This window comes from Triturus cristatus, chromosome 3_1, assembly GCF_964204655.1.
Source record: "Triturus cristatus chromosome 3_1, aTriCri1.1, whole genome shotgun sequence".
Classification (NCBI taxonomy): Eukaryota; Metazoa; Chordata; class Amphibia; order Caudata; family Salamandridae; genus Triturus; species Triturus cristatus.
Window position 1 is genome coordinate 971161385 of NC_140583.1, and position 13951 is coordinate 971175335.

General features: G+C 45.1%; 1 protein-coding gene across 2 annotated transcripts in view; it reads right to left on the bottom strand.

The window, feature by feature from the left end:
* The window catches only part of LOC146861338 (mitogen-activated protein kinase kinase kinase 5-like), an 802557-nt gene that overhangs the window by 529192 nt on the left and 259414 nt on the right, over positions 1-13951 (bottom strand). For both annotated transcript variants that reach the window (XM_085645620.1, XM_085645619.1), the window contains exons 9-12: positions 7862-8021; positions 6034-6295; positions 5232-5339; positions 5066-5115 (exon numbers count right to left, since the gene is read on the bottom strand). In XM_085645620.1, coding sequence (XP_085501746.1) covers positions 5066-5115; positions 5232-5339; positions 6034-6295; positions 7862-8021 — 580 coding nt within the window. The remainder of the gene's footprint in view (positions 1-5065; positions 5116-5231; positions 5340-6033; positions 6296-7861; positions 8022-13951) is intronic.

The following is a 13951-nucleotide window of genomic DNA, read 5'->3' on the forward strand; positions in this document are numbered from 1 at the left end:
ATGACTAGGGTACTGGGTGCTCTTATTGGAACAGCTGCCCTGGCTAAGAACATTTTACCAATGTCGTCCGGTCTGCTGCCTCTTTGTCGTGGTAGCTGAACATGGTGCCATAGGATTATTGGATCTTTTTTGTGCTGCCTGCATTCCAAACGAATCAGGCTTAAGGTGTCCCATCTAGCATGCTGGCGAGTTTTCGTACACTTTGTAATTTCTGTCCAGCCTCGTTATCACTGCGACTACTATGGCAGGGTTTTTCATAGCCTTGAGACCTTAATTCCAATATGGTCAACTAATTGAATGGATCGCATTGATTTTTTTGTTTAATTCCTTAAAATCATACAAGAAGCACTCAGTCTGTTGTACCAATATTGGTAGGCAGAAAGGCTTCACCGCCCTTCCAATAAGCGAGTAGAACCCTCCGATGTGGTCAGGTGGCATAATAGCTGTAGATTCACTTTTTCTTGTTGTGCCCTAGGTCCCTGCCAATCAGGTTCCCAGGGCCTCTGTTCTTTCCCCAAAAACAAACCCAATTGGCATCTCTGGCCACATGTCAGCCCCTGGTAAATGGTACCACAGGTACCCAGGGCACCGTGACCAGAGAAGGCCTCTAAGGGCTGCAGCACGTATTGTGCCACCCACAGAGGCCCTGTAGCCTGACACTCACACACTGCCTTTGCAGACTGAGTGCCTTGGTGCAGAACAAAGTGAAGAGTCGACATGGCACACATCCCTGTGTGCCATGCCCACAAACCACTGCCCTGGCACACATCAGTCAACCCTCTAGCTGGGTGCCCTATGCCAGTGGTGAGGGTACAGGTGCATGAGCCTTGTACCCCTACATTGTCCAAGTCCATTCCTGGGCACTGTAAGTGCAGTGCTGCCATTAAGAGTATATGGTGCTGGGAGTATGTCATTACGAACTCCACAGCACCATAATGGCTACACTGAAGACTGGGAAGTTTGGTATCAAACTTTTCAGCACATTAAATCTCACACTGGCATCAGTGTGGGTTTAATGTAAAATGCACAACAGAGGGCATCTTAGAGATGCCGCCTGAAACTTGACCAACTCCCAGTGATCTGACTGAGTAGCTGCTTAGGCTGCCACCACCAGACATGTTTTTGGACCCCTGGGTCGAGAGCTCGCTGCTCTCGGGGGCCTGAAACAATGCACATCCTGGGACGAGGTACCAAGCCTCCTCCCCCAGGATGGGCAGGGTTCACAAAGGAGAGACTTCAAAGGCCTGCCGCCTTTGTGAGCCTTTCCAGACCATTTGCTGCTTTCAGCAACTGGTCCCCACTGGTTCTACCCCCCACTTTGGGCAGGAGAACCGGTCGGAAAAATGAGTGAGGAAAAGAGGAGCCCACCTCTGCCAACTCCACCCCTCAGGTGGGGGAGGCACAACCTCGAGTCCCCGCCATCTTGAGAATGGGGGGGACTCAGCCAACCAGGGACAGGCTCCTACCCCCTTCCCACTGGAGAGTGGCAGAATAGGGGGTGTACCCACCCCAGGGAAGGGACCCAATTGGTCCCTGCCCTTAACCTACCTGTAACCCCCCCTAAATGTAGTATTTAGGGGGCACCATGAACCTTCCTTTCTCAGATCCAGCAACCACAAGAAAGACGACGAGAAGCCATGCAGAGCTAACAAGAGGATGACGCCCACTGACTCGGCCCCAGCCCTACGAGCCTGTCTCCCCTCGAACCTGCTCCTGCAATTTCCCGGCTTGTCCAGCGGCTAGCAACCTCAAAAACACCGGAGGACCTGCCTGCCTTCAATTTGCAAGCCGTTTCTCCCGTGAACACCGGACGTGTTTAAACTGCAGCTCCTGGTGCCAGTCAGTAACCGTGAATCCAGCCCACTCTGTACCTGCCGAACCTGGCCCGAGCGGAAAAACTCCACGAGTAGGTACCCCCCGGCGATCCTGACCCGAGATCCAGCAACCCTTGACCTGCCTTACGCCTCCTGATTACGCCTGCAGCCTCAATCCAGAGGACCCCGACCCCACCGCAGCCAGAATGGGTAAGAAAATCCGAAGTCCCAAGACACCTCTGCACCAGACACCTCACAGCGTTGTGTGCCCAACCCAGCGGTGGCTAACCAACCCTCAACATCCCTACTTACCCCTCGAAGTGGTGGTCGTCCCTGGAGGATCCTCGTCCCCGAGCCTGCAGTGTTTTTGTCCCGGAGAATCTCCATTGAAATCAACAGGGCACCCAACCTCAAAACAGCACCCTGCACCCGGCCACCCTAGTGCCACTGAGGGTGCCCCTTTGGTGCTAACTTGGTCCCCAACTTGGCCTGAGCTAAACCCTAGGAGCTTTGCTCCCACATCCCAGTGGCCTGCTTGCCAGCAGCCACCAACCGGAGCCCCCCCCATACTCCATAGTATAACATTGGGCCTCAACACACTGCATCTGGCCGCCCTAGTGCCACTGAGGATGCAACAACAGTGCATCACTGACCCTGGGAGACACCCGAGTCTAACCCCAGAACCCTAACTCAAAAGACCGATTACTTACCTCGAAACCGATAACCTGGTTTTTCCTCATAGAATAACTGACACTGTTTTCAGGAAATGCACCGGTGCTGAATCTAGGATCCAGCACTGTTAGTAAAAGTAATCCGAAAAGTAATTTAATTGCATTTTACTGAAAAAGCCTATTGATTCCTATGTACGGAGTCTACTATGTTTATGCATTGCATTGCCACCCCTGTAAACTCAAATTGTTACAAAGTCCTACTGTATTCTGAAAGTGTTCAACAGCATCTTGTAGCTGAAAACTATTTATATGCTTACCTGTACCAGGCTTGCTTGGGTCTAGAAATAAAACAATTGGCCTAGAGTTCAGTTCTTGAGTGTGTGAATTCATTTGCAGACTGAGTGGGTACATCAAAGGCTTAACACTGTCCTCTGATACTGCCTTACTGCTCGACCAAGCTGCCACTTTATAGAGTAAGGTTCTATCTAACTTTAACCTCTGCCAAACCTCTGGAGACCCTTGGACTCTATACACACTGTACCTCACTTTGGTGCAGTATTTATAGAGCCAGTTTCTTACACTAGCGCCTGGAGGAGTTAGAGGTGTTGCTTGGGGGTAACGTAATTGTCCCATTCGTCATCCACAGAGTCGTCTGGTCCTGCAGTATTCCGCCCACCCCTCTTAAGACTCATCTTCAGCCCCTTCATCGACATAGTCGTCGTGCATGGTCATGGATTCCACCTGTCTTGGTTGGGTTATCTCAACCTACTGTACCCTCGGATTTGGCAGCGGTGGTGAGAGGTTCTTTTTAGGGAGTCTCTCGCGCTTTGAAGGCGTGACCAACGTAGGAGGAAATCTCATAAGATAGTCCTGCAACATTATGAGATGGCCTGTCAACAATGCCATGGGCATTTGCAATGTTGGCTCCTGTGATGGTTGTGCCTCACAGGAATCTTCATAAACCTCTAAAGTTTAGGAGGTCTTCATAATCCTTTCGTCTTTGTCGGTCCATAAAGGAAAAATCAGCTTGAATGTATTGTGTTTCTTGCTCCTCGTCATCTGACTATTGCAATTTCATATGTAGTTGAGATGTGCTTGTGGCACCTCCAAAAAGCCTGTTACAATTTTCATCCTCCGTGTCCCCCATTTCAAGAAGGCGCACTGGTGGCAACAGGTGAAACCTTACTGGCAGATTTTAATTCTGGCTTCAAAACTGGTTTGGCGAACCTGTCGACAGTAAGTAGGATCACTGTTTTCTATGTATCATCAACGCTTTCTGAAAGACACCGTGATCGTGGGTGTCGTTGCCGCAGACATTCCTCCGGTCGACGAGGTTGTCTGTTTCATCAATGGTTTCGCTGTCAATCTGACAGACTTTTCAGAGACTGTTTTTTTTGCGGAGGCTAATGCCTTTTCCAAGGGCATTGATGGCTCGGAAGCAGACACCTTTTGGCCCTTTTTATCCTGAGGTCCGATAGACGCAACCTTAACTGTTACTAGTTTCTGCTTGTCAATCTTTTTTAAAGTCTTCTTGGGTGGTTCAGTTCTGTCTTTGTTGGATCTGACCCTTTTGAGGTTCTTTGGCCTTAGGGCAGGGTCCTTCATCTCCAGAGTATGGAGTTTCTGAAGCTTTATTCTTTTGGAGCCATAGTAAAAGCTTTGCCTCACTAACTAAGGGTTTTGGCTTAGAATTTTGTACAGTGCTTGAAGTCCTTGGGCTTGAGGTGCAGGCAGTATAAGCACTCTTTATGAGGGTCACGTGTTACATGGGTGAAATAAGCCCTTTGTTGACCCCTCTGACAGAATGTGTCAAATATGGAGGGATAGAAGGAATAGAATGAAATAAGCACACCTGGAGGTCACTGTCCCCATTGTGGATGTGATGAAGAATAAGCTGAGCAGAGCTCAGGGAGAATTCCTTTCCACAATGTGCGGTAAGAAACCGGAGATGGAGACACTGCACAGAGACAAGGGTGCAAGCTCTGGTCTGATTGGTTGAAATTTGGTCATGTACAAAACGATGTGGATTGCTGCTCAATCCTATGATGAAATGCAATAATAGACCTAAATGAAAGACTTTATACTACTAGTTATAATTACTGAAGGACTCTCACCTCGATGACTGGGAAGATTCAACCATGTGAATCTATGAGAGATTCAATACTCGAGAAACATTCATTCAAATAAATCCCTCATATCTGCTGATTTTGACTTCAAGTTCGAAGTGTCTTAGTAACTCCATTGACTAGGCTCCTCATAATTAGTTTGTTTTCATATAAATACTTACGTGACATCTTGAAATCTATTTTTCCATGATATTATTTATTGACAGAAGCATGGAAGTGCTCATTTTATACCTCTGTTGGCCGTTATCACTACCAATGACAGTAAACAGCTTCCTTGTCCCTTACAAAGCATAACTTAGATTCCCAGAAGATATTTCCTGCCATCTAAACAAGGATTGTAGGATACGTGAAACAGATCTCACATATTTGAACAATTGACTTGTGGATAGAGGGGACAGAGAAGAGGAGTGCGTTTGCATCAGAGATCTGGTTAGCACATTGTAATAAAGCTCACCTGGCTCCACGGATACAGGAAGGTGTGAACGTCCAACTAGTAATTCCTTTCTGCAGGAGAAATATAAAGTAAAGACTCAATGCGAGACATGACAGTGGGCTATATAAACTAAGGGAACTTATTGGATGCGGACTGAAAATAAAGTGAAACCTTCAGCTCCTCTCACCTCCTGGGAGGTGCAAACGTGGCAGAGGGACAAGCTCTGATCTGTTGCACTGTTCTTCACCGTCAGCAAGGAGGGCTGGAAGATCTTTGTCATCTCCAGAATAAGAACCTGCAAACAGAAGAACATTAAGAAGGAGAGATATTTATTTAAGAGTGTATAGACTCACAAGGGGTACACAGGAATTGCAAAAATGACAACCACGAGGAACATCGCTCCTCATGGAGGTTCTCTTGCCACCTCACGTACACCACCCCATACAAATGGCCTTCAGCTCCTTGTCCATGAACTTCACATTGCACAACCAGTCTAGCAATCATAAATTAGCCTAAACACCACACAAGGTTTGTGTGCCCCTGCCCAAGCTAATCAGCCCCTCACCATACCTACAACTATTCAGAGAATTTACAGCAAACTCAGTAACCCAGCCCTCCTTCACAATATGTGAATATCTATTTCCACTTTTACTGCAGGTACTAGATCCTTTAGCCCCTGGAAGTTAGTAGTATATCTTCCTTTCCCTCTACTCATAACTCCCTATCCTGTTTACTCAAGTACTCATCTCCATCCTACAGCACTAGACGACCTGGTATAGTCTCAGATTGCCAAATTCCCATCCAAGGTATTCCTATCTCTCCACTAGGGATACTTCTCCCACCCTCCTACACCTGATCCGGAGATCATCCAACCCAATCTACCAACTTGAACCCTCATACACCTCATGCTCTCTTCTTCACATTCTCCTAGCCCTAGTTCTCACACATTATCTCTGCAATCCATACTTCTATACACCACCAGTCCTCACCGGGCAGCTCTCTGTGGAGATTAATTGCTGGCATGACTGCTGCAGAAAGCCCATCCAGAAATCAAATAGCTGCTGCTTCTCAATAGTGCCCTCAGGAGTTATTGGGACTGGATGTGCTGTGTTCGGGCTGGCGATAAAAGGCGAAACCCCATCAGCAATTGCTTGAAATGGGGACACCCCACCGGAATTCATGGCACTGTCGGATGAGGGCTTTTTAAAGTGTTTGTAGAGTAGAAATGTTTCCATGACGGACATGATGTACCTATAGCAGCGTTGGGAGATATGAGAGAGTGGCATGAGAGAAGAGAGAAGGCAGGATGAAAAAAAGCATGTTGTGCTGCCTGGAAAGACACTAGAGCAGGTATAGAGGTGTACATTCCTCATTTATTTTACACAGTTTGCCAAGATTTTCTTTTACTAATTAGGGGAGTTTCTTGAATTGTGGCTTGGTTTGCTTTCGTCCCAAAGCAACTCTTGCTTTGAGAGAATGACTAAGCGTAGAGAGATGAATCAGAGAGGAGACTATGGGTACAAGTGGTGAGTGAGTGTGTGTGGTATTTCGATAGCACAAACCTAGCCAAGAAACAATGGTGGGCTGTACAGGGTCAAAGAATAGCATAAAGCCTACAAGTAAGGAGAGAGGATGCTGGGTTGCAGATGGTTAATGCACTGTGATGTAGCAATCTTTCAGGAGGTGATTCTTCAACTCTTTCCAAATTTGGAGCAGCACTAGGGACTCCCTAATTGACATGGGGATGTTGTTCCAGAACTTGGGTGCGGTCTTGCTTTTTTTCTTTCTGAAACTTTTAGTTTGCAGTCTGGCTATGGGTGTGCCAATATCTACCAGAGATTGGGAGTTTGACTGCAAGATTAGCAGGGTTGAAAGTCATTATGGTTATGTAAATGATGCAAGGGTTTTGAAGATGGAGTGGGCCAGAAAGTTGAGCCAATGGAGTTCTAGCAACATGGGAGTGAGGTGATCCGATTTCTTCAAGCCCAGGATGAAATGGGCTGCAGAATGTAGGATGTTCCTTAGGGGTGCCAGTTTTGAGTCTGAGGCCCTGGAGTAGGGCATTCCCACCAAACAGATGTGAAAGTACGAGGGCTTCAACAGCAGTTCTGAAGTCGCTTTTAGGCAGAAATGGTTTAACTTTCTTTACAAGAGGTGGGAGCGTGAAGTCTTTATTTGGCAATGTAATCCTTGAAGGTGAAGTTGGCGACTACGATGAATCCAAATGAGTTGGTAAGAAGTGAAAGCTGGGGTTCGAAGCCATCAAGGCTCGGGTCATTGACTCTGGTCAGGCATCATGTATAGGTTGAAGATGACAAGGAACAAGTTTGAGGGACTTCACGTGATCAAGATCTTTTGTGACCTGGAGGTGGCCATGTGAACAAACTGATTTCATTTAGAAAGGTAGGAGGAGAAACAGTGAGGGGCATTGCCGGTGAATCCTATTCAAGAGTTCAGGATGCATATATGAGGAGATGACTGACTGTATCGAAGGCAACTAAGATGTAAAACAATATTAAAGGCAGCAGTCCCCTTCATCTGTGGACAAGACAGCAACATCTACGATGCAGCAGCATGATCTGAACCCAGACTGGAAGTCGTGTAAGCAATGGTTAGCATTGATGCGGTCTTGGAGTTAAACAAAGACTGCATGCAGTCACACAATTGCGGGAGGTTCAAGAAAGGTGGCTTAGAGAAATAGCCATTCAAATATAGCAGGAAGTCATTTATACCAACACAACACATAATGCTTTAATTTTTCCCCTCATACTTTTCTCTTTGCTGCAGCTCCAACCAGGGCCTACCCTGTTTCCTTACCAGACAGGAGGGTTGAGTTTGTATAGCTTCTCTGAGGCCCGGAAAACTTTGCTTCCGTCATTTGCCAGTATCCCCGCACCCAGGTAAAAGCCGACATCCCAATAATGTTGCATCTTCTCCAGACTGCCTTTTCGGCCCAGCAGGCAGCTCAGCTTCACACCTGTAGGTTATCATCATTACTAGTCATGAGATTCAAATAGAGGAGGTTAGAAACACTCAGCACACTGGTCCCAATAATTGAGGATGAAAGGACAGTGTGATCAAACCACGGAAAGTTTAGTGAACTTTTGTGACAATGGGTCATCATTGACAATTTTAGCGAAGTAAGGTGATTAGTTCAGCAAATGGAGATGAGTGGACCTGTACTGATAAGCTTAATTAAGGGGATGTTAGGCGAGAGCTATGAGCTCAGTGAATTAAGACGTTTATGGGAGAGTGATATTGAGCTCTAAGAACTAAGGGGGATGGTAGGGCGCTGGTGTGAGCTCAGTGAATTAAGTTGTGGGTGGACAGTGTTGATGAGCTCAATGAATTAATGTGAGGCTGGGAAATGCTGAAGAATTCAGACAGCAAAAATGCACACAAAAAATTCATAGCATACTGGAACACTGCTGATTGCCTAAAACTGCTGGCAGTCACTTCTACTTCTTATAAGCATAGTTTCACCTTCACTTTTCTATGCTGTCTGAGATACACAGGCCAACCTCATTCTCACCTTGACAGGCTAAGATAGTGATCAAATATATAACAATCTGTCCCGTCACCCTTCCCAAATGTTTTATTTTCTAGAAAAATCAGACCAGTCCTATAGCTCTAACATTGTACTGAGGCTGAAACCTTCACTTATTACAATGCCAGTCGGACGAGTGTCCGACCAACATTGTTTTGGCATCTGGACTGCCCGACAAGTAAGCGGCAGTCCCGACCTCTAAATTACCATTCGAGGTCTGAAACATGCTTGGCCCAGAAAACACAACCCAGAAAAGGCAAGCAGCACAATCCTCAATGCAAAAAGGCATGTTTAGAAACATCCCTGCACCCTTTGGCAGGCACCATCTAGTGCCCGGTACAGGGTGCAGGGATGTTTCTTGTGACACCATGGATGCCCCCCTCCCTGGCTCCAAAGCACAGGCCCAGGGGACATGGGGGCCTGCTAGGGTCCCCAAAGTCCCTGTCTGACACCCTTTCTATGGCAGTCGGACTGCCATGGAAAGGCTGTCAGAAAGGGACTTTGTAATCCTTAGCATGGTGACTGAGCAGGCACAGCTCCTATTGTAGGGTATTACGTTACGACCGACAGTAGACGCCAGTCGGTCCCTCCGCCCACCCGCATCATAATGTGTCAGTCAGACATCAGCACTAGATGTCTAGTGAACCGTCGGTGGTGGTCAGTCCCACATCGTAATTGGGCCCCAAGTTCAGAGCTTTTGTGCAGAATTACACTGCAGAAATAAAAAAATCAGGAGCAGCATACGTAGAATTTGTTTTATTAAAACATAAGTTAGAAATATAAATTTTTACTGCATTTGTATTCTTAAGAGCATTCGTCCTTTAGATTGTCTGATGCCTGCTGTAGGGAATATTAAGAGTTAAACTATGTTATGTCACAAAGAAATGAGTGTCGTCGGAAATAATTAGTTTATTTATGCTACAGTTGTCTTCCCAAAAAAAATTGAACTTCATTTATCCGGGCTAAACCTCCTACAGAGAGATTAATAAACGTTTCAGTAAGTACACATACACAACAGGTCAGTAATTCAGCTGCAGGGAAGTCGATGTAAAGGAACCTTATTAAGACCCATCTTTTACCTCTCCATAGGTCCTCGTTATCTTATCCAGAGCTAGAGCCATGGTGGTGGATGTACGACAGAGTCAAGCATTCCTTTACAACGAGGACTAAACCACGAATAAGTCTGAAACACACACATCTTTACCACGCATACCACTAGCACGCATGGCCAAAGAGATACATGAAAATTACTTTTACCACGCATACCTTTACCACATATACCATTACCACGCAAATTTATTAAACATTTAAAAAAAGGTTTCTGCACGGATTAATATTTTAGAGAGATAAATAACTTTACACACTTTCTTAATTCCCCTAAAAGTGACAGGAACGCAGTTATTTTACTTTTTATAAACATTTTATCGAAAATAAAAGATACATTACTTGGAGCAATGTATTCGAAACGATTCCATTACAACTGTAGTACTTCCTTTTTTTTTTCACCTGCTTAAAAAAACAACCTCAGGAAAACTAAAATGGCTGTCTTAGTGATGGCTTTAGAAAACGTTTTCCTCAAACATTTCAAGTCAGAATACTAAACACGTTAAAATGTACATTTCAATGCATATTCAGGAAATGTCTTAAGACTTGGGTCTTCTTCATCTAGCCCTTCCCCCACCTCATTAGGTGCCAGCAGCTGCAGCTGCAGCTCGTATGTCCTCAGGGTCCAGGGCTGGGAAGCTCCATTGCTGGGTCAGCTACATGCTTTACACACCCCATAACACAACATATTATAGGCATATTTTATATGACAAGGCTGTGAAAATAAAACATTTACTAACAGGTGTGCCTATGTTGGGTAAATCATAATACACATGCAAGTAAGGACTGTTAAGGAGTGATAAGGTATTTTTGTATTACCTTCTTTACTACACTAAAGACAAACCTGTAGCTGTTTTGGGATACTGTGCTTCGGTATCTTGTCTGGCAGTAGTCTGGGGAATGGGTACAGAATGCATGGGTACCCTTTATTAAGTAATGTGAAGTTATCCACATTTCTACCTTTCCCTTCTTTCCTTTCTCCCTATTGTAATTTTGCTTTGAGAGACTGATATTATTCTGTGATCAGGACTAATTAGTAAAACCTGGAGTTCTACAAACGTTAAGGAGGGACTGGTTTTGCTGAAGCAGAAATAGATATGGTCCTTGCTTCTGGAGAACCACTGTTGACCGTTTTAACCTTCAGCGTAATAGACTACCCACAAAGAGAGAAGTAACTAAAAGGCCAACCCTTCTCAGGGCCACATACCAGACTATAGCTGAGAAGCAGAAGACTTTTTTTATCCCTTTCAGTAAGAAACCAACAACTCAAGTCCTGTGGCCATGGATATCCTATAGGCAGGGCTCTTGTCTGTTACCACTTAAGGTTAGAACACTAAAAAGTCTTCTTGCTGGTCCACTATCAAGTAAAAATAAACGGCCATCCTAGTTTTAGTATGTAGGGATTTAGTTTGTTTTCAGACATAGGAATCTGGTCAGAAAACATCCAGAGAATGTGCTATTAAACCCAAAAGATGTCAAAGGATGCCAAAACAACTCAAAACCCAAATTCAATTAAGTGCCTGCCCTTTTTTAAACATTTACATCACATTTCATCTTGGGGTCTCTGGTGGCTGTGTCCAAGGAGGAGGGTGAACTGATACCTCACCACTGATTCCCAGAATTCGGAACACATTCTCTGGAGTCCATAGTTCTCTACCCACTGGACTACAGAAAAGCCAGTGGCTGGCTAAGATACCAGTTCATACTAGGTGCACCTTAGGTGATGGTGCATTTTTGGGTCTCCATCTCAGAAGTCAAAATTCACTATTGAGAGTTGCTGGTGCAGGAGCCATCCATAACTTGCAGATGAAGTTCCAGTGGGCAAAGGACTGCTGGACTGGTCTTGGGGTTGTGACTGGGAGTTCACACCACAATATATCCTGAAATGCTTTAGCTAGGAAACAAATAATGGTTTCAGAATAAGGGCAACTTCCTAATGTCGATGTGATACGATCCCGGATAACGGGTGGAAACCAGGACTCTTAGGATGGCTGGAAGGGAAACCAAAACAAGTTCAGACAAATATGCAGTGTGGCTTCTACAGTGCAGCGGTCGGGGGCAACTATGTGTATCTAGGGAAGTGTCAGTCAGGGAATACGGTAGCCAGCAAGTCCTTTCAGCAGATTGGCTTTGATCATTGACTGAGGCAGATCACTTGCTCCAGGCAAGTAAATGTTTCCTTTCTCTTCCGCTTCTTTCCTTTCTACTCCTCTTCTGGCAAAACATTTCAGCTAATCTTTACTGGACTTGCATCCAGTTCATACGGAGACTGGTGATACAGCAGCAGTCCTACTCATTGATCATGTTGGTGTCTCTCCTGCAGAGTAGCACATGCTCAGATAGGTTGATACATCTCAAAGTGTGAACAACGTAATGGCAGAAAAGGCCAATAGGTTTACTTCCCCTGATGGCCAGGCGGCATTGTTCTTTTGAAGTTCAACCAGCCCCTCCAACACTGGGGTGAGGCCAGACAGAGACACACACACACACACACACACACACACACAAACATACACCTTGTACGACATCTAAGCCCAGGTTATGTCTCATATGTAACATGGCAGTATCTCTAGTGGGCTTAAATATTAAACTTCCTCTGAGAAGAAAAACACAGGGCTGTACAGAAAATGCAGAGGATTAATTCCACCACAAGGGAAACCACTTTCTATACCTGAGAAGTAGTGAAGGTGATACAGCACATACCACACTACGAGACTGCGAAGGGTGCTTTCCTTATTGCACCCAGGTAAAACATTACACTGAAGACTGCAAAGAGTCTGAGGCCACTTGTGTGGAAAATAAGCCACTGGAAAGAGGTGGACTATCTGAAGCTCAAACCGAACAAGTTAGAACTTATGAATGGTGGGTTCCAAAAGATGGGAAGGTAGAGAGATAGGACGAGAATGTGCCATTTTTAATTTTTTTAAGATTTTTTTAAAATCACAGGCTTCACCCCAGAGACCTTGTGAACCTAAAACCAGAAATATTTGATTGATCCTTTAAAGTGTGCCAACACCGGCTGATCAAGAGGCACATCCTCCCTGGCAACAGTCTGAAAAACATGCTCAAGCACCAGTCATGGAGAAATGCTTTGTCAGGGGACGCTCAGTTTGCAGCTTCTGACCCACAACCAGCAATAAAGTAAGACAATATTGTTCAGTGGATGCTTCAACTACAGCCAGTACAGTTTTTTGTCCTCAAAGCAGTCTTCCATCTGGTTTCAACATCTCTGTGCCATTATCGAAGTGGATAGTCATAGGTATACCACTGTGCTAAACCTGAATCATCATTCCAAATGCAGAAAGCAAGCACCTTTAAGTTATGTATTAAACTCTACTAGCTGCAATGAGACATTTAATCAGGAAGTTAAACAAAATGCCTTATATATTCCATCCAAGACAATCAACAATGCAAAATATATATATATATATATATATATATATATATATATTCACTGAAAAAACCATAGGTTTCACACAAGTTATAGTTAGCTGTACATTTCACTCGTAAAAAACCAATGAAATTCCCCCGTTATAGTTAGTGCAGGCAACTATAACTCACGCGACCGCAATCCTCTGCTGATGCCAATACTGTATTTAGACACTTATTTGCCCAGGTCTTCTTCCATTAAATTTTAGCTATACATATATTACAAATATTTTTTTTTCATAAAGACACATATGTCCTCAGCAGAGGATTGCGGTCGCGTGAGTTATAGTTGCCTGCACTAACTATAACGGGAGAATTTCATTGGTTTTTTACGAGTGAAATGTACAGCTAACTATAACTTGTGTGAAACCTATGGTTTTTTCAGTGAATTTGCAAGGTTTTTTAAATGCTAATTCCTAACTATATCGTGTGTGAAACCTATGGTTTTTTCAGTGAATTTGTACGGTTTTTTAAATGCCAAGTTACTTTACGCCATTCGTGGCGTGCGCGCCCACTTAACGCAGTTCGTTCCGTGCGCGCACGGTGCGCTTTGCGCACCGTGCGCGCACAGTGAGCACGCGCGCCCACTTTCCGCAGTTAGTGCCGTGCACGCACGGTGGTCACGCGGTGCGCTGCGCGCACCGCGTGCCCACGTTATGCGGGATGGGCCATGTACACACGATGCGCTTCTCGCACCGTGCGCACATGGGGGACATATTATGCGCTTCGTTGTGAAAAGGTATTCATTTGTACTATTTCGTGAAGATACAAGTCATGCACAAATCGGGCACCATTTGCACACGGGGTGTGGAGAGTGTGGATAATTT